This window comes from Lactuca saligna, chromosome 4 (assembly GCF_052625555.1).
Source record: "Lactuca saligna cultivar CGN05327 chromosome 4, ASM5262555v1, whole genome shotgun sequence".
Taxonomy (NCBI): domain Eukaryota; kingdom Viridiplantae; phylum Streptophyta; class Magnoliopsida; order Asterales; family Asteraceae; genus Lactuca; species Lactuca saligna.
This window is the reverse complement of record NC_136420.1, coordinates 65,538,640-65,565,607: the sequence shown is the minus strand read 5'-3', so window position 1 is coordinate 65,565,607 and position 26,968 is coordinate 65,538,640. Positions and strand designations below refer to the sequence as shown.

At 34.8% G+C, this 26,968-nt stretch overlaps 1 protein-coding gene across 1 annotated transcript; it reads left to right on the top strand.

Annotated features, from left to right (window-relative positions):
• The first annotated feature begins 2,297 nt into the window (after positions 1-2,297).
• Positions 2,298-26,879, top strand: LOC145042053 (squamosa promoter-binding protein 1-like). Its single transcript, XM_078990411.1, has 2 exons — positions 2,298-2,736; positions 26,501-26,879. The coding sequence occupies exons 1-2, from the start codon at positions 2,390-2,392 to the stop codon at positions 26,613-26,615; spliced, it is 462 nt and encodes a 153-aa protein (XP_078846537.1). The 5' UTR covers positions 2,298-2,389; the 3' UTR covers positions 26,616-26,879.
• The last annotated feature ends 89 nt before the right edge of the window (positions 26,880-26,968 follow it).

Sequence of the window (26,968 nt, the reverse complement as noted above, 5' to 3'; positions counted from 1 at the left end):
ATTTTGACTATTTTTTTTATAGTTTCTACCCGACAATTTAGCTGATGATGTATTGATGTTGAAGCCTTTTCAAGTATTGGAATTAGTTATCATTTGAATGTCTCTTGATGTAAATTTTATGTAATTATTCTTTATAGTCATTATTTTACTTAGAATTTTCTTTCAGGTTTTAGAAGCAAATTAGCACATATAATTAGTACTATTAAATGAAAAAACAAAACTTAGCAAAATTATCAAAAAAAAATTGGTGTTGATGTTGTCTATACCGTGTAAATCACAATTACAAGAATCAATATTAGCACATATATATGGTTAAGATTACAATTTTTAAACAACGTTCGTATCTTCAAAACATTTTGCATGATTAGTTTAAATTAACTATTGTACATTCATGTTATATCAAATATGCACACGTACATAACGTCGATCAGATATTTCAATGTATATATTAATTTTAACTAATCATTATAATTTTACAAATAAAACATCTATCCTTATAAATTAATAATTTTTTTTAAAACATTAATTAGTTATTAGGATTAATTTTACATTTATATTTATTTTTTTTATATGTTACCCACGTATAATCTAGTTTGTTTTTATAACATGGTATAATATAAACAAAGTATGATTAATGAGTTAAGACATTTGTTTTTATATTGTAATATTGTAATATACTTTAGACATTTCCACACCTAAAAGGAGGCAACAGCTTTTTCCCGTGAATTCAATTATTTTTGGTAAACTGTACAAAATACATAGGAAATTGTATATTGCTCTTTTATTTCACCCACTAAAAGAGAAAATGATGGTTAAAGATTCCTACAAGGTAAACAGCCATTTGGGGATAAAATACCTTATTTGTGATACAAGGTACAAGCTATTTCAGCAATCTAAAATATAGGGTACACATAACTTAACATGATAATTCTAATGTCATAATAATTGCGATGTGGAGGAAGAAGCTCCATTTGGGACCACGCTACATACTTGGACTGTACAATTTAATCCCAATTTGATGCTAAAATGTAGTACTATAACTATCATCACAACAAAAGCTAGTTGGCCACAGTTCACTAAATTTATTGACCATAAATAATATCATCCCCTTTTAAAACAAAATTCCCCATTATATTTGAGTATTGACAAAATAACTTACTCTTTGTCATTAATGTAACTAATGTAACGAAAATATATTTTATGTCGTAGTGTTTTACCATTTTTAATCTCAATGCTTATCTAATTTTAATGGGATTAGGTATGTTGTTTTAGGTGTTGGTGTTGTTGTATGATGCTTGGTCAACATTAGGTCCAAATTATGGAGCTACGTAAAAAATACATTTCTGAATACAAATTCCCTGTCTTTTCCATTTCTCTAAGAATGATTTGTTTTTTTGTGGGACAGAGGAGTTTGTGAATCCGAATATAAAGTTTGTGACAGAAGTACACACGTGTCACCCCTACACTAGACAACTCCATGGGATCGTTTGGACCATTCACAAAGTTTTCACCTTTCATCAATTAATCATAGCACCTAAATTTAGCAGGAAGCATCTTCTGTGGAAAGAGACTACCATGAGAGGCATATAGACTTCCAAAATTTTGAATCATGGAATTATAGTACCCTCAAAATTGATTTGTATATTTATGTAAATAGATTTATTTTTCTAGCAACTCTTTTTAGAAGCACCAATTGACATTTAAATAAAGTAAAACAATCCCTAGTTAGATGATATAAGAAGTTACGTAGTGTCCACAAAATGTTCGATCTTCATTGGAATTGAATCCGCTAATTAGATGAAGATGACATCTATTCTTTTGCATATATAGTTGTGTCCCTATTGCACATTGTCCCATCGTTTTTGTTGGGAAAATTTTTCAAAGTTAGTCATTAGCGATGATCTTAGTTTCAATGCATAAAGAAAAATACATAATTGACTATAATGTCACGTCATAGACTCATAGAGAAACAAAACGACAAAAATGTACATAGCGACACATATTAATGCTTGTGTTTGCAAAAGGATGCATGGCCTTCAATTCACCTCTTCATCGTAAATTAAAAACCACAATTATAATAAATTTCATCGGTATAAACATCCATATTAAACTTCAAATACTATGAAATATTATTGATAACAAGTTCATCGTACATTTATAAGGAAACACACCTTTAAAAAAAAGTGTAAACTAATGTTCATTATGCTTACAACAAATGGTTCCAATAATTGACGTAAATAACTACTTCGTATTAAAGAGTTCTACGTGTATATACATACACTTCCTGTGGTCCTCACACACTCTTGTTTTATATCCATCTCTTCACCTTTTGCTTTCTCTTCCTTCTTTCTATATACTGTATCCATAATCCACTCTTTCTTTCTTGTATATGGAAACAACAAAATCTGGAAGGGTAGTCAGAAGCATGAACGATATGTTTAAAAACGAGATGATTGAATATGGGGAAGAAGAAGAAGAAGGAGGAGGAGGAGGAGAAGAAGAAGATGATGATGAGAACTTTGGAGAGAGTAGTAGGAAGAAGAAGGTGATGAGAAAGAGGGGTTCTCGTAGTGGAGGAGGATCCGTACAACCTTGTTGTCAGGTGGAAGGTTGCACCGCTGATATGAGTAATTGCAAGACATACCACCGGCGGCATAAAGTCTGCGAGATTCATTCCAAGGCTCCGGTTGTTATAACTGGTGGATATCAACAGCGGTTTTGTCAGCAATGCAGCAGGTAAGTAAACTTAATGTTTCGAATGTTTGAAGATTATGGTACAGAATACAAGATTATAGTGAATCTGCTCATAAAATATCAGAGTAAATTCCTTTGACTACTGGACAAACTAAATATGAAAATTGTTCTACAAAACGTGTAAATCTTAGCTCAAAAATCTTTATAGTGATTGTCTAGTGTCGTATTGTGAAGATAAGTCTGGTTAGATGGAGTGAACAAATGAAGAAAGGAAATAGACGCGAAATAAATTATAGCGTTCGGTTTAATTGGTTTGTAGAAATGAAATGAATTGTCATATAATATTATAAATTATTATACGTATATACAAAATATAATTTTAACTCTACTCTACATATTATTTAAGTATGTTTGGTTGATATAGTTTTCAAATAAATATTTGAGGAAGTCTTTCAAGACACACTCTCAAAATCAGATCATTAATTACCCATTAAATAAAAGTGTTCCGGTTTGAAAAGTCTCTCCGAATAAGCTAATTCGTACACAATGCGTTTTTGTTATACACAATAGTTTATGTTTAAAAAATGTTGTATAATATGCTAAAAAACATGACATTATCATGTAATGTTCAAATTTTTTGTATACGGATCAACTCCATATTTAAAAATGTTCATTTGTTTATCACCATTCTCAAATATCAATCTGAGGATTTCCGAGATTTATTAAGCTCACGTGTACACTGATTTGTCTTCCTCATCAAAAAGCATAATTGCATTGCACAAAAAGAATATGTAAGAAAATTCATTAGTTGTATGTTTCTCCTAAAACACTATTCAATTGCTAGAGTATAGATAACCATTTTGTAGATGTTGAATATCTAGTATGATCAATCATCAGAATATTTACATATATGTCAATTTAAAAGTACTTGTCCTTTCCAGGTACCCTGGTACCGAGGAATGACATATATGTAAATTCAAAAGTACTTGTCCTTTCTAGATACCCTAGTACTCTATTGACTACCTTCCGATGCTCTGTATTTGTTTGATAGAATATTGTCTTAGTTTGCTTATAGTGAAATGTATGGCATAAATTATTCTCCTAAATGCACTCACATACTCTAATTGAGCCATTGTTTAACCATACATCATATTAAGTTTCACATTTGAGTAAAAAGGAGTGTAAAATTCCTTAATGTTCAAGTGTTAAATCTTTGTTAGAGTTTTTTTATATGTAATGAGTTTGACTAAGAAAAACTGACTATCTATCATTTTCACATTGATACCAAGAATTATATCTACTTATCATATATCTTTTATTTTAAAGTTCAAGGATTTGTATTTCTTCATCAAAATTTACCTTCTAAGTGTTAGTGATCAACATACCACTGATACAAAACCAGATAATGATTATGTATCCAAGCGTGCATTTGGTATAAATCCATAGTTAGCACTATCATGTTGAAAACCAAAAGAAGTCAGAGTGGTATCAAATCACTCCAATCATAATTATCTTATTTCAAATCATACAAGGATTTAAAAAGTATATACATATTGTCTTATTGTCCTCGTATCACAAAACCTTTTGGATGCTCCAAATAAATCTCATCATGGAGATAACCATTTGTAAAATGTTTTCTTAACATCTATATGTTAAATAAATTAGTCCTTTCAAGGTTGATATTGGTGTAAGAATTCTAATATAACTAATCCTATCAAACGTATCATATGTATTAAAGTATTCAATTCTTGCTATATACCTATATCATTCGTAAACTAATCTTGCTTTATTTATATCCTCATTAAGATAACTATTCATAGAGGTTTTATTCACATCTATTTGATGAATGTATAGTCCTTTCAAGGATGATATAGCTATAAAAGTTCTAGTAGAACTAATATTATAAAACATAACATGTATAGGTACTGAAGTATTCGATTCCTCCTATTGATTTGTATCCTCTAAAAACTAATTTCGCTTTATATGCATATATGGATTCATCTGGATGATACATTCTTTTGAAAATTTATTTGGACGCTAATGGTTTCTTCGCCATCGGTAGATCAACTACTCTCAATTTATATTTATTATAATAGGATCCATATCATCATTGATATCTTCTTTCCTAGAAAAAGAGCATCCCTAAACAACGTGGTTTCAACAGCGGTGTTAGGATCATCATCCAGGTTAATGTAAAAGAATGACCTCTCTTGTTACTTTGTTTTGAGTCCCTTCAACCAAATATAAGAGAAAATAATATCCTAGCTTTTTCTCCTTTTTATCCCTTGTACTTTTTATTGTATCTTCTATAATTTGAGAAAATCAAATATTATCTTAAGAATTACTTGAACCTGTTTTAGGTTTTGAACTTTCATCAAAATTTGAAACTTGTCCTCAAATACTTCTACATATATAGATTCAATTATGACACCTAATTCTTCATCTAATAGTTGGTGATCATTTCTATTTAGAGTATCTCTAATAAATATACTCTTTATAGCTTGGGCTCCTAATTAGGATTGCTTTAAGTTTGTGTGTATGATAGTAGGCAAAAACCATACACTATTAGATAATCTAAGTTAGGTTTTCTTCCTCTGAAACTCAGGAGGACCCGTATGAATCATAGTAATACTGATCCTATTTTATACATAGCACGTAATCAATAGTACTTACCGTATAGATTGTTTTGTAAACATAACTGGGTCAACATATAGTAGTTCATGTCAACTATGGTTCGATTCTTTTTTAAATCCAAAAAAAGTTATGCTGGGGAGTAAAGGGTAAAGTTCTTTCACTTTATCGACCCAAAATTTCTATACACCTAATCTAAGGGCAATATCAAGTTTTAATCTACATTGCGGAACTCTAAACAATTTAAAACCTTTACTTCCCAGGACAAACCACAGGTTTACAATAAAATATTATATATAAAATTGAACAAAATGGAAATACAATAATAACATCCAATTACCTATTTTTGACCTTTGCTCCTGTCTTCCCTTCTAGTATCACGACTGCTAATATGTAAATCTGAAAAACATAAATATCTACAATAGCAGAAACAATTTGTCTGGTGAGTTATTCTTTCTATCTTTCCTTTTCCTTATCATACTTTGTCATTTAACTCTTTCTCTAATAGCATACATTGCTATTCTTTATTCTTTCATATATCTTTTTCCCATCTATTTCTCTTCTCTAATCTTTTCCATTTACTCTTTCTCTGTCATCTACTTTGTTTCTCAAACTCTTTGCTTAGCATATCAATAGGCTCTTCTCATACTATGCACATACTCTAACTCTGTCTCTATCTATATCTCTTCTCGACTCCTCTTTATATCTTCTCTATGCTCTAACTCTTTTCATGCCTTCACATGCTTTGCTTACTTTTCACATCCATCTATTCTCAACTCTAATACCCCAACATTCTAATTTCATCTAGACCCACCGGTCACGACTCATACTCTAATCTCATCTATACTCAAAGGGAAACAACATCCCAATTTCATTGTCAGGTGAACACATTTGGACTTACAATTCTCTCTTATGATCCCTTGTGGGTCCTTACTCTTTCTTTCTACTCTATAACCCCTCATGGGTTACATCTATGTTCTTACAAAGAACTCTCTTATCTTGTTCGTTTCAAGGAACCTTTTCTCTATATTCTTCAATCATACTAATTTGGATTCTCACAAGAATCATCTATCAACATCCCCCAAAAGATATCATCTATCGATGTTCTCTAAGGAACCATCATCTCGTTCATGTAGGAATCATACTCTTGTCCCCGTAGGAACCATAATCTTATTCAGGAAGGAATCATACTCTTGTTCCTATAGGAACCATTTATCTCTTGTCCCCATATGAGCCATACCCTTGTTCTCAAAGGAACCTTCTATCTCTTGTCCCCATAGGAACCATACTTTGTTCCCGAATGAACCTTTTATCTATTTTCCCCAAAGGAGCCATACTCTTATCCCTGAAGAAACTTTCTACATCTTGTCCCTAAAAGAAAATTTCTCTAGTTCCTGAAGGAACCTCCTTCTTGTTCCCGTAGGAACCTCTATCTGTATATCTCCATCTTTTTTATGTGGCTCATCACATAATGTTAGTCCATTGGACAATCTATCTATTTATCTCATCAAGGGACCTTCTAATATTTCTCTTATAGTACTTAACTTATTAAGCACTTAATCTATATCTATATCTAATAACATATTGGCATTCTAAAATACCATTAATGTCTAGACATACTTACATACTCTTAGGATTATACTAAATAAAATCGTCTTCTAATTCTTTCTTCTATCTCTAAGGTATTTAGTAAATACCCTTCTCATCTAAACCCACATACTCTTGTATACATACATGATCTGCTTCACATATCTTATGTGTAGCTCTTACACATTCATAATATGTGTACATGCTCTGATACATGTTCTTACACACATATTCTTTATCTATCTTCATCTCATATTTCATCTCATATCTTGGGTACATTCACTTAGTTCCCCAAGCACCAACATACATGTATGAGTGTAAAACTATAAAATACATAATCTAAAGAGTGAGTAAGAGTACTAACTCACCTTATCAATTAGTGCAGAGTAACTATTCCATCTTCCTCTACTCTGTTATTGATGCATCTTGGATCCATATTCTTTGCTCTTAGACCTAATCATATACATATATCAACATATTAATACTTGTCTTAGGCTATGAAGATCTTTTGACTCTCTAAGTCAACATTCATTTTGTATCTCATAATCTCATCTAGTTAATGAATTAAACATGCGATAGTACTCAATTCATTATAATCTATCATCCAATGCATCAATTAATACATAATCACTAGTTAGGCTTACAAACTCTAACTCTCATTAGATTGATCCCACTCATAGGAATCACTTTCTAAGCTTGGTTAAAGTTTCTAGATACTATCAATAACATCATACTTAATCTATATGCTAATCAAACCAAAAGATCTAACCAAATCATCAAAACACCATTAAAGCCATACTAGCTTAAAAATGGAGAAGATGATTACCTTACAAGCTTTCCAACTTCAATCCAATCCATACACACCCTATATTACCTTACAAGCTTTCCAACTTCAATCCAAGCCATATGCAACCTAGACCACCTCTTGTTCCTTTTTCCTTCTCTAAATCCTCAAAGCATCATATGGGAGGGTTCAGGAGTGAAAAATTTAGATAACGAAGGCTTAATAACCACTTGTTCTAATACGTAACCGTGTTGTAGTTACTTGTCTACCACGCCACGATAACCATTTTACCTTAGTCATTGGACGTGCATTTTCTTGCCACGTTGTGGTACTCTACCTCCACTAGCAACCTACTTTGGCCACAATGCCATGACAACCATATACCGCCCCACGGGAAAAATTACGATGCCTTTGTTTCTTACAATGGACTCTCACCGCGCCATGACACCCTACCTACTAGGGATGGCATTTGAAACCGAAAAACCGAACTTGAATCAAAATTGGATCGGAACCAGAACATATAGAACCGATTCCAGTTTCAGGTTTAAAAATTGGCTTTGTCCGGGTTCCAAGTAATCCAGGTTTGGGTCCATCGGGTACGGGTAAACCGAGTCTAAGAACTGGAACCGATAATAGGAAACGAAACCACTTTTAGGGGCCAGGACGGGTTTATGTGAAATGTTTAAAACATGTATATCTCATTTGTTTTAACTCGGATTGACATACGCTTCTTTTCAACGTGTAGTTTAAAGTTTTTAAATATTTTTAGGCTATACATTTCTCATTTATAGTTTTATATTCATTGATTTACAGCCCCCTAATATCGAGATATCAAAGCTGAAAGTTTTTAGTTTTTCAGCTTTTTTGTATTTTGTGAAAGTTTTAAAACATGTATATCTATGTCGTTTGAAGTCAGATTGACATACGGGTTTTTCTAACTTGTAGTTTAGAGTTTATATATGATTTTAGACTATGATTTTGTCATTTTTGGTTTAATATTCAATGAATTATAGTCCTTGAAGTCGGGATATCAAAGCTGAAAATTTTCAACTTTTCAGCTATTTTGTTTTTGTACTTTGTATTTTGTGAAAACGTTAACACATGCATATCTCATTAGTTTAAAGTCGGATTGACATGTAGTTTTTCCAGAGTGTATTTTAGAGTTTGTACATGATTTTAGACTATAATTTTGTCAATTTTGGTTTCTTATTCAATGACTTATAGTCTCCCAAAGTGTGGATATCAATATAAAATATTTCAAAGTTCAACCCACTAAGTATTAAGTAATTGCCAAAAAATTCCAGTTTTTTTTTGGGTTTTCCGATTCTAAACCCACTTTATCTGGTTCTAACCTATCCAATTTGATATTTCCGGGTTTTCTGGTTCTAGACCCAATTTACCCGGTACCGTACTCATAACCGAACCGGAACCGGTTCCTATATACCGATCCGGTTTATGGTTCTACAAAATTCCGTTAACCAGTTTCAGGTTTTCCGGGTCTGGGTCCACCTGATCCAAGTTTAGACCCATTTTCATCCCTACTACCCACCATGTCGTAGTTCCTGCTTGACAGCAGCCCCTTAGGTTGTTTCCATTCCAACTTTACGACATTTATGTCCCAATTTGTATCATTCATAACTTCTTTGTTTCTTAACTATTTTCTACGATCTTTATATTCACACGAAGATGGAAACATATTCTATAATCTTGTTAAGTCATATCTCATTAAATTAATGTATGTCTTAATTTATTAAGTCACAAACTTGACCCAAAAATCATAAAATACCAATTTTACCCTTTTAGTAAAAATGCATCTTCTCATGCATTCTTTATCTCGAACTTAATCATTCAATCTCATATTAGTGACTTAAACTCTTGTTGGCTATTTTAATGAAGTCACAACTTCATTTTCTCGTCTCTTTCTTTGAATGAACCATTTTGCCCTTTTGGTCGATATTTGAGTAAAAGTCAACTTTTCGTTAAATTTCAGGTTCTTACATTTTATACCATTCTCTTCATAGACTATGTCAAACTATTATATGAAATATTATCTCCTCTAATTATGAAAAGAATCTTTATGTTTCTCTCATGTTGATTTTCCATTTCAGCCTTATAAAGTTTAAATACATCAAAAGCTTCATCTTTTGATCATGACAAATAAACATGTAAATAATGGCTCGTGTCTTTGCATAAAGTAATGAAACATCTATTTCCTCCTCAAGTAGATATTTATTTTATTATATATATATATATATATATATATATATATATATATATATATATATCTAAATGAGACAAATCTACAATGTAGTAAGTGGATTTTCACAAGGAAAGGTTTCTTTGTAAACTTCAATTTTAATAAGTTCCAGATTTGTATAATTCTTTATTGTTTAATTTTAGCATACCTTAAAGTTATAAATTTTTTCCTATATTGTTAATATTTGTGGGTGCTTAACATTTTTTCTCACAAGAAATTAAACAAGGGGTATAATCAGAAAACATTATTTCATTCAATTCAGAAACAACTTCATCATTCCTATCATAAGCATTAGTACTTTATTTATAATGCGAGTATCATCACTAACACTAAAATAAATATCTAGTATTGGAACATCATGCCTAGATCATCCATGATCAATAGGTCTTTTAATAAAATCACAACACTAGTCATCAGATTGTTTGTTTGTCAAGTCTGAATTACTACAATCTTAAAGGTTTTTATTTGATTAAATTTTAGATGAATGGGCATCATAATATCTCTTGCAATATCTTCACCATGAACTATGTGTTTGTCAAACTAGAGCATTTTGATGGTTAAAATTACAATTTGGAGTGAATAAGGTTACATTTTTTCCTATTATGTTCAAGCTTGGTTTTGTTGTGGACCCTTATTTGCTCCTTAATCCAATTGATCATGTATCCGAAGTGGGAAATAAACCATATGAAAAATATTTTTTTCGATATGGAGAAGTTGACGACCCCTAGTAGTGTGTTAGAGAACTTATGTCTTGGTCTTATAAATAATTTCCTTTATAACCACCTTTATCATTTGTATGTGTCGATAACATATACTAGAAATGTAATAACACGTACCTTGTGTCCAAGTACTTACACTTCCAAGTGGTCTACGAAAGACCAATCTTAGTGAATGTGCATGTGCTCATAATCTTAGCCAACAAGCTGACCAAGCTTTTCATCTGCTTACCGGAGCTCTTCTAGGTGGGTGCAAGTATTTCAAAGGTAACACCCTCTTATAAATACTTCTCAAAGAGGATTATGCACAAGTTTGAAAATTAGAAACATGGAAAAATATGTTAAAGTCAGATCGAGTATGCACCACTTGTTAGCTAGGGTTCTGGACAAAAGCATAAAATTAGGTTCAATAGTATGAAATTCTTGGGGACCGAAAGATTAGAGTTCAATAATCTCAACCATCAACAACAACCAACCAACAAAAATGACAAACCAAAGTGATCTGGAAAGTGATATGCATAGAGAGATACATGTCACTATGTATGGGAGTTCCCCTTGCACAAATATGGACATATACATATCTATATAAACATAGTTGAAGATACTTACCACTTGGTAGTATGAGCTTAGTTTATCAATTTTGGTGCTACTATAGTGAGACAGATGTCCATATCTATGGCTCTATAAGAGAAGGGACAGTGGTGGTATGCATTCATGGCCATATACTAAGCTCCATTGGCACGATGTGATTAAAGTTTAGGAATAGTCAAAGAATCAATCTTCGAGATGTGTTTCACATTCCTATGATCTAAAAAATGGACTTGTATCAACATAAAAGTTTGACAAGAATATGTATAAGATGGTAATTGAGAATTTTCATATGGAGCTCACTGGAAACATCTTGGAAGAACCGATAAATGCAAACCCAACTTAAAAAAGCACAAGAGCAATGGATCTAAAAGAACATAGTTTTTGAATACGTAGAAAAATTAGAAGATATATGAGATCTTGTTCTTTTGTGTGAAATAAATGGTACCTAAGAGGTCCAATTTAAACATTTAGGAAACCCTAGGAGACCTTACAAAAGTGGTGCAATGATGGTTGCCAACCACTCACAATTTTCCATATGAAAGACAAAGATTCTAGGTTTAGACCTGTATACAATGTCTTTCTCTATAAGATTATCTAATATCAAAGTAGGCTGATTAGTTGTGGAACTGGTGATTATATCTAATTGTTTGACTAGATCAGTTAGAGGTGAACATAACTTTAATTGTTTAATTAGATCAATTAATCCAACCTAACCCAATACTCATTATCAATAAAATTTTCTAGTAATAATGACGCGTTCGAAGTACAAAGTGTGCCTAAAATGCATCATTTCCTAAGTCTTTCAACTTGCACTCACAACCTAGTTATGTGTGTATGGACTTGATCCATATTTTTTATCCCACTAAATCTTTTAAGACTAAACGCAAGGAAATCCATATAAACCCACCACATTTTCTTCCTCTCACATATGTCGGACAAGGAAACTATCCAATTTACTAGCTCCTTCATAATTTCCAGCACCTTAATCCTTGAAATGTCATATGATTTCCCATTAAGACATTTAAATCTTGGTTGTATATTTAATCCAAACAAAATTTAGAAGCTAAAATATTGACAATACTTTACAAGATATTTGATGACAATGCACATTGTCTATAACTTCTAGTAGAAACATAGACATTCAATGATCTTAGTGTGTTTTGTCACTGAACATCTCAACAACAGGTTTAACTTCCACTCAAAAGTTAGATCATGTTGCAATGATATTTCTTTAACGGTACCAAGAATCATTGATTTAAGTTTTGATTAAACATTATTGCAATAAATGGATTTTTATGCTCTTGCAAGTGATACTATTTCCATATTAGCAATATATCTTACAAATCATTATTTAGTTATGCAAATCTTTTAAAATAGAAAAATAGTTATTGTTTGTATTTATTTTCTTTTTTATTAAACAGTATTGTGTTATCTACAGTTATCAATATATCTCTCACAAGTATGATGAACTTCATGAATTACGGGTGATTCCCTTCATCGGGATGTGAGGAATTTCTTAATCGACTTTTCTGTCAATCGTTAGATTAAAACCCTACATGTATCAACCAAAATATTAATATTTTAGTGTTATTGTCCCCTAATCTCTTCTTTAATGGTTTTAGCGATTGCATAGCCGATTCATCTCTCACTCTTGTTATTTGAATTACTACAGATGTTTACCAAGTTATTCCTCTCATGTCCTATTAAAAGATTTATGGCTAGAATAAGGTAACAATTAACCCTATTCCAATGATCATCATTATTGATGGTGTTTCTTCTCTTAATCATGTGTTCTTTAATTGGAATAAAGTAACAAGATTATCTTTATTGAGCGTTGGTCCTCACCTACTAAAGCAAAAGTGGACAAATTCGTTGGTCACAAACATTATGCATTGCTTGTTATGACCTAGAATTATCCTACAACCACAAATCAATTTAACAAATTTAAAAAAATTTCTACAATTCTCCACACCAACTTTAGAAATGTATTTCTTTTGTTGTGAACATGGTTAGAAATTTTGAGTCATCTACAACCAACTATCTATCATTTACAATTTGGTCAATTATATTGACAAGTCTTATTAGTTTGTCTATGGCTAATCCCATACTTTAGAAATTTGTCTACCACTCACCAGGATGTCAAACTGTCAACATCATTTTGCAATTTTCTTTACAAATTATTCATAAAATTTATGCATGAATCTACCATCCTTCAAACTGTATTTATTTCTCACCGTAATCGGTGCTCCCAATCTCCTCCGATAGTGGTTCTTCATGGGTATAACAAAAATATTAAGATGGTAATTCTAGTAGTCATGGACGTGGTCACCATCCTCCTTGTTGCCAATGTTTGTCTAAAGATAGCTATTGTGCCCATGGATATCTGAATCTTACCTTGTCATTGAATCAAATGCGCTCCTTCGATTCCAATTTGGAAAATGCCTTTCATTCTTAGTGTCGTGTAAATGACAAGTTCACTGATTGGTATGTTGTTTCCTAGGAGGCTAAACATGTAACTCCATTGTTTCCTTCATTTAGTGGGGAGAATGTTATTGACTGTTATGAATTAATCTAGATTATTAGTTAATTTTTGTTAAAAGGTTAATTTCAGTTAGCATATATTTGTATGTATTAGTTAGTTAATGTTAAATATGTAAATTAGGTTAACATTTCATAAACCACTGTTATGGTTGTGTGAAACATTGTGATGTTTGGTTTCATATCACCCTCTTTTGTCATACTATAAAACGGGGTCATATGTATCAATTTGTTGGTGATGAAATACATTTGTATATATCAATAAATGGTAGACATTGGAAATAAGTATCAACCCCTCCTTCTTCCTAAATTAAATGGGAAAATTTATTACCACTGGAGCATTCAAATGCGAGTATTGTTTCAATCACAAGATCTTTGGGATGTTGTGGAGGAAGAGATTGAGAAACTAGAAGATGAAGATAAAGTTTTAGATGATGTAACACCCATAAAAATCGCAAGAAATTTAAACTTTTAAAACCAACCCAAATTCATAAATTGTTTCCAATCATAGTTTTAAAAACATTCTCAAACATCAGAGTCCCAAAATCATAAGTCGTAAGCAAGAGCATGTGTACGGTCACGCTTGTGCCTTCCTGCGGTCATCCGAAGTACCTGAAACATAACCCAAAACTATAAGCCAATGCTTAGTGAGTTCCCACAAAGTACCACTACATAACCATAAACATGATAACTAACAACATATACACAAAACCTTCAGCCTAACTGGAACACCACACCGGCCTACAGACTATCTGGAAAACTCACAAAACCTTCAACATGATTAGAATGCCTCACCGGGCCTATACCCTATCTGGACCGTTCTCTGGGCCTTCAGCCTGACTGGTACACCTATTAGGCATGTAGTCTATCCAGGACACCCTGGGTGACTTGGCCTTTAGTCTGCACTGGTCCGCCTAAACCGAACCACACACAACATGTCGACATATACATACAAATAAATATACATATAACTAGGTAACAGGCATTAGACCGATCTTACATATCACTAAGCATAGCATTATCCTATTTACTAGGATACGGGTCTAATAGATAACTATAGCATGATCACATACTATCACATAACAATATATCTAATCCAGTGGGCAAGCCTTGGTGCCTTCGACCCGCAAGTACAGTGACGGAAAAATCACCTTACAAATTGGATAAAAGTTGATGAGCTCTTGGCTCCGAATCTAAGCTTTAATCGCCACCTATTCCAACCAAATGATCATTCTCAATCCAATTCCTAACATACCTAAAATACCCATAAGGTCAAACTTGTCAAACCAACCGAGTCAACTGAGTAAACATAGCCGAGTCACTTCAGAGTGAGTACGATGAGTATACTCACATGTTGGAGTGAGTACGCTGAGCATACTCACATGTTGAACACCATCGGGATGGTTGGCCTTGTACACAGGGCATACTCCAGGTACCCCCCCCCCCCAGACATCCAAAACTTCTTATTAAGTGCTTAATGGCTTAAGCAACCACGTCTATTTTTCAGATCCATGGCTAAAATACCCTCAAGATTCATAAAGTTTCCATGTTTATGACTTTTCATGTCCATTATGAGATGAACCTAACTTCTTAATCGATTAAGCCCTTCTAAATGATGTATGTAGCAAAACCAACCATTTGAAATTCATTTTTATGACTCAAAACCCTTCTGAGGGTCTGAAAAGACAGTTCAAAGGGTCAAGAACATGCTTTGTTCAAGAATCCTGATTTTGGGACCAAAAATGGGACCTAAAGAGAAAAAATTATGCTTACAAGATAGAGTGAGAAATATGCAAGCTTTATACATTCAAGATGTTGAAAACTAAGAAAAAATCCCTGAACCAAAGTGTACTCAACTCCAAGATCTTCTCACCGCCTTCATCTTTCTCCAAAACCACTCCAAAAGTTACTTTAAGCTTAAAGTTTGCTCTCTCTTGCTATAGGGCTACTTGATGGTCGAAATGATAGAAGGAGGTTGGGTAAGAAGAGGATATGAGTCCATAAGTTTGCTTAAATAGGAGCCAAAATTCAAAGATTAGGCTTTGCGTGGAAGCCACATACACCCCTCGTACTAAGGCGCACCTTAGTACGCTTAGCATACACTCTCGTGCGCACAACGTACTTACCAATTTCCATTTTTTTTACCAATTTGCCACTATGGGCTCTTTTTCACACTTTCAAACACTTAGGGATCAGAATGCAATAAAAATCAATTATAAGACCAAATTTGGAAGTACCTCAACATTGGGATGTTACAAATCTCCCTCAATTGGACTAGACTTCGTCCTCGAAGTTTGCTATGGCGAATAACTCAGGATAATGATCCCGTATCACAACCTCTGGCTCCCAGGTCCACTCAAAGCTTCTCCGATGCTGCCACTGTATCTTTACCAAAGGTATCTCCTTGTTGTATAGGGTTTTCATCATCTTTTCCATAATAGTTACCGGCCTCTCGACTTAGTTCAAGCGCTCATCGACCTGAATATCATCCAACGGAACCACTAACTGATTGTCCAACACACACTTCCACAACTAAAAGACATAGAAATTGTTGTGGATCTGACTAAGCTCGCTCGGAAAACCTAACCTATAAGCTACATTGCCAACCTTGGGAATCACCTGGAAAGGTCTAATAAAATGGTGACCCAATTTCCCCTCGTCAAAAGCGTATCATACCCTTTCAGGGTGAGACCTTTAGGGGTACCACATAGCCGACCTGAAACTACAACTCTCATCAGCACTAGTCGATATAACTCTTCTTCTGACCTGAAACTCCATGGTCTAAAGGACCACTTCGGTCCTTACCATAACCCTATGACCAACCTCTCCCTAACAAACTAGGTTACAACACCTCCGACCATACAAGAGCACAAATGGCAGATCACTAATGCTAGAGTGATAACTGTTGTTGTAGGAGAACTCTATAAGATGGTAGGTAGGAATACCAACTCGCACCAAAATCAGTAACACCTCAAGGGTCTATATAGTCCGCTCACTCTGCCCATCAGTTTGCGGATAATAAGCAGTGTTGAAATGTAACATCATGCCCAGTTCCTCGTGGAACCTCTGCCAAAAATGGTAAGTGAACTAAACATCTTTGTCGGAAACAATATAGGTCGGAACCCCATGATGAGCAACAATCTCCCGGACATGTACACTGGACAACATTTCGGCCGAAGAGCTCTCCCGGATGGCCAAAAAGTGGGAAATCTTGGTCAATCGATCCACGATGATCCATATAGCATCAAAACCCTTTACCGTCTTCGGCAACTTGGTGATAAAGTCCTTACAAATATGTTCCTATTTCCATATGGGACCCTCCAAAGACTGCAGCTTGCCATTCAACCTCTGATTCTCAGCCTTGACCATCATGCATGTCAAGCACCCTCGACAGAGCAGGCTATCTCACACTTTATACACAGACACCAGTAACACAATATTAAATTCCGATACATCTTAGTGGCTCCCAGGTGTATAGAAAAATGAGACTTATGAGCCTCCTATAAAACTATCTGCCTGATCCCAACAGAAACTAGAACCCGGACCTGGTCACATTAGGTCAATAACCCTCAACTATCAGTGAGAAACCTTTCACTCTCACTCTCACCCTTGATCCTTTCTTGTTTCCAGTTCTCCTTCCAAACTCTCTCTATCTGTGCCTCTCAGATCAATCCCAACAGCAGAGAATTAATGGATATCCTCATACACATCTCCCCGACCGAAGACCCAGCCGACTTATGGCTAAAAGCATCCGCTACCACATTCTCTTTACCTGGATGGTAAAGGATCATGCAGTCATAATCCTTGACCACATCCAGGCACCTGCGCTCCCTCATGTTTAGGTTTAACTGATCCATAAGATATATCAAACTCTTATCGTCCGTGTAGATAGTACAACGGACCCCATAAATATAATGTCTCCAAACCAATGATAGATTCATGACAAAAATACTATAAAATCATCGACTATCTCCAGGAGGGTGAATATCGGGGCCTCACATAACCTCAGCCGAAGAGTCTCAAATGTTGACTGTTGCTCAAGGCCCGATCGAAAATCCACCTTCTTCCTCATCAGAAGAGTGAGGTGTACCAAAGTCTTAGAGAAGTCCTAAATGAATCGTTGATAGCACCCAGCCACACCCAAGAAACTCCTTATCTATGAGGGAGATTTTGGAACCTCCCACTGCATCACAACCTCAATCTTGGCCGGATCGATCATAATCCCATCCTGATTAATGAAGTTCCCAAGGAACTGGACCTCTCGTAACCAAATATCACACTTCAAGAACTTGGCATAAAGCCATTCCTGACTCAAAACCTCCAGAAGCTCTCAAAGGTGCTCCTCATGTTGCTCTTTGGTCTTGGAATACACCAAGATGTCATCAAAAAATACAATGACAACTTGGTCGAGCATGTACATGCATACCCGATTCATCAAATCCATGAAGACAACAGGTGTATTGGTGATCCTAAATGGCATCACCATGAACTTATAATGTGCATAACGAGTCTGAAACGAAGTCTTCTCCACGTCCTCCTCTCTTACTCTCACCTAATGATACCCAGACCACATATCCATCTTGGAGAACCAATATACACCCTACAACTGGTCAAAGAGGTATCAATTTGTGGAAGGGGATAACGGTTCTTCGTCATTAACTTTGTTCAACTCCTGGTAATCAATGCACATCTGGTGTGAACCATCCTTCTTCTTAACGAATAATATCGGTGCTACCCACGGAGAACTGCTCGTTCTGATGAACTGTTTGCCTAGCAGCTCCAGAAGCTGAGATGGAAAATCCTACATCTCAGGCGATGCCAAACGGTATGGCGCCTTGGCAATCGGGGCCGATCCTGGCAGAAGATAAATCCTAAAATCGACATGCATCTCAGGAGTCACATCGGGTATCTTTTCTGGAAAAAGATCAGAAAACTCCCTAACAACTGGTACCTCTGAAACTAAAGTCTGCTACCTAACGTGATTATCAACCACATAAGCCAAATAACCTGCACACCCATGCTAAATATGCTGTAGAGACCTCTCTACCAAACAAAACCCGGAACCAACCCTGGTGCCCTCTCCATAGATAACAAGTTCTCTAACACTTGGGGTCAAACTACCACTTGATGGCCCTTGCAATCAATCATGGCGCCAAACCTACTCAGCTAGTCTATACCAACTATCACACATACATCATCCAAGGGAATAAAGATCAGATCAATCGAATAAGGCACCACAAACATCTCCAATACACAACCCTGATACACTGCAGATGTAGAAACCCCATGTTCGTTGGTGATAGAAACCCACAATGGATACTCTAATTCCCCAATAGGTATATCAAACTCCTTATTGAAAGAACGAGATACAAAGGACGGACTCGCACCCGAGTTAAATAACACAAGAGCAGGCATATGGTTCACTAAGAACATGCCTATTAGGAGCAAAAACATAAGCATAACATAAAACATAATCAATAGAATAATGAATAGAAACATACTAGTCATGACATCTGGAGCTGCTCTGGCCTCTTCTACAGTGAACTAGAAAGCACAACTCCGAGCCCTTGGGGGCTCTACCCTCTCCTGGCACCCATCGGTGATCCTCAAAATAGTTGGCACCGAGGCCTATGTCGGTTTGGCGGAATGGAATGGACGGTTAACATTCATATAGCCAACCTGATCATAGTGGTAGCAGATCCTGGTACTTGGAACTGGGGCCGACTGGCGACAATCCCTCGTATAGTGCCTCCCCTTGCCACATTTATGGGATACACCACCTGATTGACATGCCCCATCATGAACATTGCCACACTTTCCACAAATGTGCCCCCTCTGACTCCTAGATCTAGTATCAGCGGTCTTGAATTTCTTCGACGCTGACTGCGACTGCGTCAGGGCTTGTCTTTGCTCCCTCGTCTGGACCTCCATCTTAATCATCAGCTGCCTAACGGCATCCTTTAACTCCAACAATGAACCATAACGTTAAGTGGATACAAACTGCCTGATGTCCTTTTTGAGGATGCTCAAGTAATGGGTCATCTGATCTTGCTCAGAAATAGCAAACTCAGGACAAAACATGGTTTTCTTCGTAAACATCTTGGTGATCTCTATCACTGACTCAGTTCCCTGTCTCAAATCCAAGTACTCTTGGTCCAACCTCTGATGCTCCACTAGCAGAACATATCTAGAATAGAGCATCTTTGAGAACTACTATCAAGTTACAATAGCCCTTTGCTCAGAAGGATACGAGATAGTGACAATTCTCCACCAATCCTTCACTCTGGATCGTAGAAGGTTCAGAGCGCACTTAACCTTCTGGTCAGCTGGGCAAGAGCAAGTAAAGAAACATCCCTTAATGTCATACAACCACCTCATAGCTATGATTGGATTTTGAACTCCATCAAATGTTGGGGGCTTCATATTGTTGAAGTCTCGATACTATAAGGCTCTCCCAGCGCCAATCATGACAGTGACAACAACTGCGGTGGCTACAACAGCAACAAACTCATACAGTGCAACGTAACATTTGTCAAAGTACTCCACCATGAAGGTCTTGATAGACCCGACCATCTATAGTAATTGTGCCAGGATGAGGGAAACAACCCCCTCCTACATGATCTCCCTAACTTGCTCATCAGTCAAAGTTAGCCTATCCTGGCTACCAGCTCCCTGTCTCAATCTAGATCCTACCTCAAATCGTCACGTGATCACCATACTGAAAATAAACCAGGGAGATATCAGATAAAACACATATCAAACTAGGGAACCAACTCCCAACAAAGCCCTAGGGGTTGTGACTCCTTGCTACGTGTATGGGTCATGTGCTTCATGTAGTACGGTCCTATACTACCTTCCACACCTACTGATATTTGTCTTAGAGGATTATCACAATGAATCTAACCATACATACTAACATATGTATGCTCTCTATCCTTACTTTCTAGAAGAAGGCTAAACATTACGCGACTGGTCAGTAGACCCCACACAACTCATCCATGAAACTTCCACCAAACCTGCATCACTCATGTATACTAATCATACATAACACTAGATCCTATAGACAATCGAATACTTGATTCTACCCTAAGCCCTTCATCAAACAAGAATAGGAAATAAGACCAAACCAAACATTCTCAAGCTATAAAATCCTTGTTATGTACAACTATGATGCATATACTAACCAACTACAACAATGATGTCAATTTCATGTAAAGAAGAGCCCTAGGCTATCAGGCATCATATAATCATGCAATTCTATCATGAAATTCCTGAAGATCCCTTACCTATCATTAGAATGATGTTGTAACATATCATAATATCAATAACAGTATGGTAATTTGGGGTCTACTTACTGGCTCCGACTGATCATACACATCACATCCTCCTTGATTATTTTGAAAAAAAATTGAAAATCATTTTTAAAACCTTTTTCCTTAGTTTGAGACTGGATTCAAATGAGTGTTCCTCCAATTAACTGAAACCAAGCCTCTGATACCAACTTGTAACACTCATACAAACCACAAGAAATTTAAACTTTAAAACCAACCTAAATTCATAAATTGTTTACAATCATAGGTTTCAAAACATCAAGACATTTAAACTTTTAAAACCAACCTAAATTCATAAATTGTTTACAATCATAGTTTTCAAAACATTCTCAAACATTGAAGTCGCCCAAAATCAAAATTCGTAAACTATAGGATGTGTATGCTCACACCTTCGCCTTCCCATGGTCATCCGAAGTACCTGAAACATAACCCAAAACTGTAAGACAATTCTTAGTGAGTTCCCCCAAAGTAGCACCACATAAAGATAAACATAATAACTGACAACATGCATATAGAGCCTTTAGCATGACTGGAACACGACACCGGCCTATAGACTATTTGGAACGCTCACAAAACCTTCAATATGATTGGAATGCCTCACTCGGCGTGCAACATATCTAGACTATTCTTTGGGCCTTCGGCTTGGTACGCCTATCAAGCCTATAGTCTATCTGTAACGTCATGGGTCTCTTGACCTTCAGTGTACACTGTTCCGCCTCAACCCAACCACACACAACATATCGACATATAACCAGTCAATAGAAAATCAGACAGATCTTACAGATCACTAAGCATCACATCATCCTATTTACCATGATATTGATGTAACAGATCACTATAACATGATAACATACTATCACGTAATAGGATATCTAATCCAATGGGTCGGCCTTCATGCCTTTGACCCACAAGTACAGTAAGGGAAAATTCACCTCACAAACTAGACAAAAGCTAATGAGGTCTCGGCTTTGAATCTCAACTCCAATCAACACCTATTCTAACCAAATGACCATTCTCAATCCAAATCCCAAAATACCCTTAAGGTCAAACTTGGTTAAAGTCAAGGTCAAAATGGTCAAACCAACTGAGTCAACCGAGTCAACCAAGCCAAGTCATCCCAGCCGAGTCACCTCAGAGTGAGTATGCGGGGTGTACTCTGAAGGTACACTAGGCCTACTCGCATGTTGACCACCATTGGGGTGGTTGACCTCATACACAGGGCGTACTCCAAGTACGTTGGGTGTACTCCCATTTGTCTAAAACTTCTTATTAAGTGCTTAATGGCTTAAGCACACATGTCTATTTTTCGCATCCATGGCTAAAATACCCTCAAGAGTCATAAAGTTTCCAACTTTATGACTTTTCATGTCCATTATGAGCTTAACTCAACTTCTTAATCCATTAAGACCTTCTAAATGATGCATGGAGCAAAACCAACCATTTGAAATTCATTTTTATGACTCAAAACCCTTCCAAGGGTCTAAAATGACAGCTCAAAGTGTTAAGAACAAGCTTTGTTTAAGAATCCTGATTTTGCGACCAAAAAGAGGACCTAAAGAGAAAAACTTAGATTTACAAGATAAATTGAGAAAGATGCAAGCTTTATACCTTCAAGATGTTGCAAACCAAGAAGAAATCCCTGATCCAAAGTGCACTCAACTCCAAGATCTTCTCATCACCTTCTTATTTCTCCAAAACTCGCTTTAAAGCTCAAAGTTTGCTATATCTTGCTCTAGGTTTGCTTGAAGTTAGAAATATTGCAAGAAAAAAAAGGATGAGAGTGTAGATGCAAATTTCAATTATGGAAAAGAAACCAAAGAATAAGATATAGTTTTTATGGCACTTGAGGATCTTCAAGCCTTAGTGGATGATGCATGGCATGATGATGATGATGATGATGATATCCTTGTGAAAAGAAACAAGGTGATGTATGATGAATGATGATGCTTGAAGATCAAACCTTCAAGATGATGGATGTTTCAAGAAATAATCCAGATTAAGGGGGTATGTTAGGAATAAATCTAGATTATTAGTTAATTTATGGTAAAAGTTTTGTTTCTATTAGTATATATTAGTATGTGTTAGTTAGTTAATGTTAAATATGGTAGTTATGTTAAGGTTTCATAAACCATTGTGATGGTTGTGTGAAAATTGTGATGTTTGGTTTCATATCACACTCTGTTGTCTTACTATCAAAACAAGTCTTACGTATCAGTTTGTTTGTGTTGAAATACATTTGTATATATCAATAATATAAGTCAAAGTTTGTTATTTATCTTCTTCTTTTTTAAATCATTGGAACTTTATCCTTATCTCCAACATTGACTCCACTGTCTATCTAGATTTTTACTTCAAATATAGATTATATCTTCTTCTCACTCTATTTTCTATCATAGTTTTTATCTATTCATTTATCTATCTAACAAGTGACCAAGGCTACCATACTTATCATTCTACATACAGAGGGAATCTAAAGACATTTCTATTAATTCCATAATGTTGAACTTGTCAAATTAATAACGGATACATTCAAGACATATGAGGCCAAAAATTACATATGATTGATGAGCAAGAAAACAACCAAATTACTCTATCAATTCCCTATAATTATCTAGAGTGTTATGATGGATGACCCTTTTGAACACATTTAGCACCCATTTTGAAAATTTTCCAAGATCTACTAAAAATTAAAAACTTTCACTTTATTTATATAATGAAAGTTTGTCAAATTTTAGCTTTCCAAATATATTTTTTATAGTTGGTTGTTACTAATAGGGGTATAGCCAATATATGACAAGAGTGGGTCTTGGCCCACCCACACAAAATTAATGTTACATATATATGGTATCTACAGTATATATTTTTGTTAAATAAAAAGGGTTTAAGGTTGTGATATGGTCTATTCCATTCAAAACTTAAAATTAGTAGAAGGGGTACATTGTTGTAAGACAACATTGTGTGGAACTTAAATAGACAATTTAGTTACTAATGCATATATAGTTACATTTTGTTATCATTTTCATATTTTGTATATTACTTGGTCTACCCTAAAATAAAATCTTGGCTACGCCACTTGTCACATTTGATTCAAAATCTATAAGAAGTATGTACATATTTACCAAGATTCTAAATAATGTTAAGCGTAAGTCGACGGTAATGTCGAACCTCAAACTTTTATGAACCGTGAAGAGCCACGTTGTTTGTAAGGCGTAAATTAAGGCAATAATTTTATATATAATTAATAATTCTATATAGATTTTCTACTATTATTCATTTCTATATAGATATGACTTAAGGCTACATTTTGTCCGATTGAACTATCCCTTTGATATCACAACCACATTAACGAACTAACTCACCCTTTATGTGTCATTTCTTCTTACTAAGGAAGTTGAATATATTGGGTTGTTCAACTATGGATTCTACTAGTAACACAATTAATTACAGTAGTTAGTTTAGTATCACTAAACCTCTGCCATTCTTTACACGAACTTTAAAATGGTACTTCATTTGTTTCTGAACATGGTTGAAGTTTTAGAACCCTCTAGGACTAACTATTTTCCATTTTCTATTCTATCGATGATATTAATAACTCTTATTAGTTTCTCTATGGCCTCAACCCTCCTTCAAAAACTTTCTATACCATTCACCAGGGTGTCAAAATGCCACCATCATCTTGTGATGATATTCTTAATTAAATTAAAGGCCACAAATTATTCATAAAAACATGCATGCATCCAACATCCAACAAACTGTATTTATTTCTCACCACAATCAGTTCTCCCACACCTCCTTCAACAATGATTCTTCATGAGCATAAATAAAAATAAAAATAAAAAATAAAAAAAAATAAAAAAAAAAAACCCACTAAGGCAGTGGTTCTAGTGGTTGGGACATGGTTACCTGCTAATTGCCAACATTCTAATAAAATTGCCACTTTTCCCACCGATGTCCGAATTTCGCCTTATTTTCGAATCAAATACACTCACTTCATTCTAATTTAGTAATTGCCCTTCATTCTTAGTGTCATCTAAAAGGTAGTCCTCGTGATTAATATCTTGATTCCTAGGATGTTGAACATATAACTCCAATGATGTCTTCCTAAGGCATGGAGAATTCCATTAACTCTACCACATGTCTAGATTTCCCCTCCTAACTCAGGCTCCATCTACTTCTCACTCACTTTTCTCTCATAGGTTTTATCTATTCGTTTATCGATCTAGTTAGTCACCCAAGCTACCATAGTACTTATCATGTTACATCAATATGGAAGTAGAGAGATTTTTCTTAATTCCATAATTTTAAAATTGCACAAGGATTTACAAGTATATTCAAGACACGAGCGAAGCCAAAGAAAACAATTAAGGTATCATTTATCAAATCTCTAGAGTCTTTGGAGTGTTATGACAAAATACCCTTGGAACACATGTACCACCCATTTTGAAAATTTTCTAAGATTAGATAAAAATTATAAACTTTCACATTAAAGTGTACATTTATACAACTACATTTGGTCAACTTTTAACATTACAAAAATATATTTCAAAGTTGGCTGTCACATTAAAATCAAAATCTATAGGAAGTACTTACATAATTTACCAACACTAATACAACAAATGACTAGCTCAAGGAATCATGAACACATAAACATATACCTACCAAAGGGCTTATATGAAACTGTGGGTTGTGGCACGATATTTGATGTGATTTGGAGGAGGTTGGGGAATCTTGAGCTATAGCAATGATTTAGATGTATGAAGACGACATTGAGAGACATATTTTCTGATGGAGACATTGAGAGACTATGGCAGCAGGAAAAAAGGACTCTTTTACCATGATGAAATTCGTAATAATATTTATTTTAAAAGTCTCCAAGTGGCAGCATATATATATGCATGGGTTTCTTAACCAAATTGCATGATTTTTGGGATCCTAACTAAATAGAAATTCTATATTTCCGCAAGTAGTTGTGTATATCATATATATGGAGAAAACGTCACGAATTATTCATGACACTTAGATTTATTATGTAACTGGTAACCATGCATCCAGAAGCTGATGTAAAGCTAATGATTTTCTCAAAAGGTTATAGAATAGACTAGAGAAACAATATGGGCCCCAACAAATTAAAATGGTATTTAAGTGGAGAAAATATTCATAAAGTACCCAACCACACTAACAAAAATGATAACTAAACTTCAGGTCATCATGAAATTTAATGGATGTGAGAACAAAATTTTACACACTTGAGTTTGTGTTTTTTAATCTACACAAGAAAAGCAATATAAGGTACACCATTTTCGACTTACGGATTCTTATATTATTCATCACAGAAATAACATTGGTTTTGCTTTTTTGGTTTTTTCTGTAGGTTCCACGACCTAATAGAATTTGATAATGCCAAGAGAAGTTGTCGTAGGCGTTTAGCTGGGCATAACGAGCGCCGACGTAAAAGTTCCTTTGAAACTTATGGAGCCGGTTCCTGATCATGTAAGGAAAAGCGGATTGTTAATCAGTCCCTCATCAACTACTAATAACATAAGACTTATATAACTATAATTGATGGCTATATATGATGCTCTCTCTCTTCTGTCAATTCTGTGAACTTTATTATCAAGAAGTGTTGCAGTATAAGTAAAATATATATGAGGAATTCATAAGGTAATTAATAAATGAATTGTGATGTTGTACTAGCAAATCATACGCTGTGTATGATAACTTTCTAATGAAAGTAAATATATGATTCTATATGCTAATAATTTTTAAGGCTTGAAAATAGATCATCGCACACCTCTAGGGTAGAATTTTGTATATACCCTTCCTAAACAGCTAAATATCG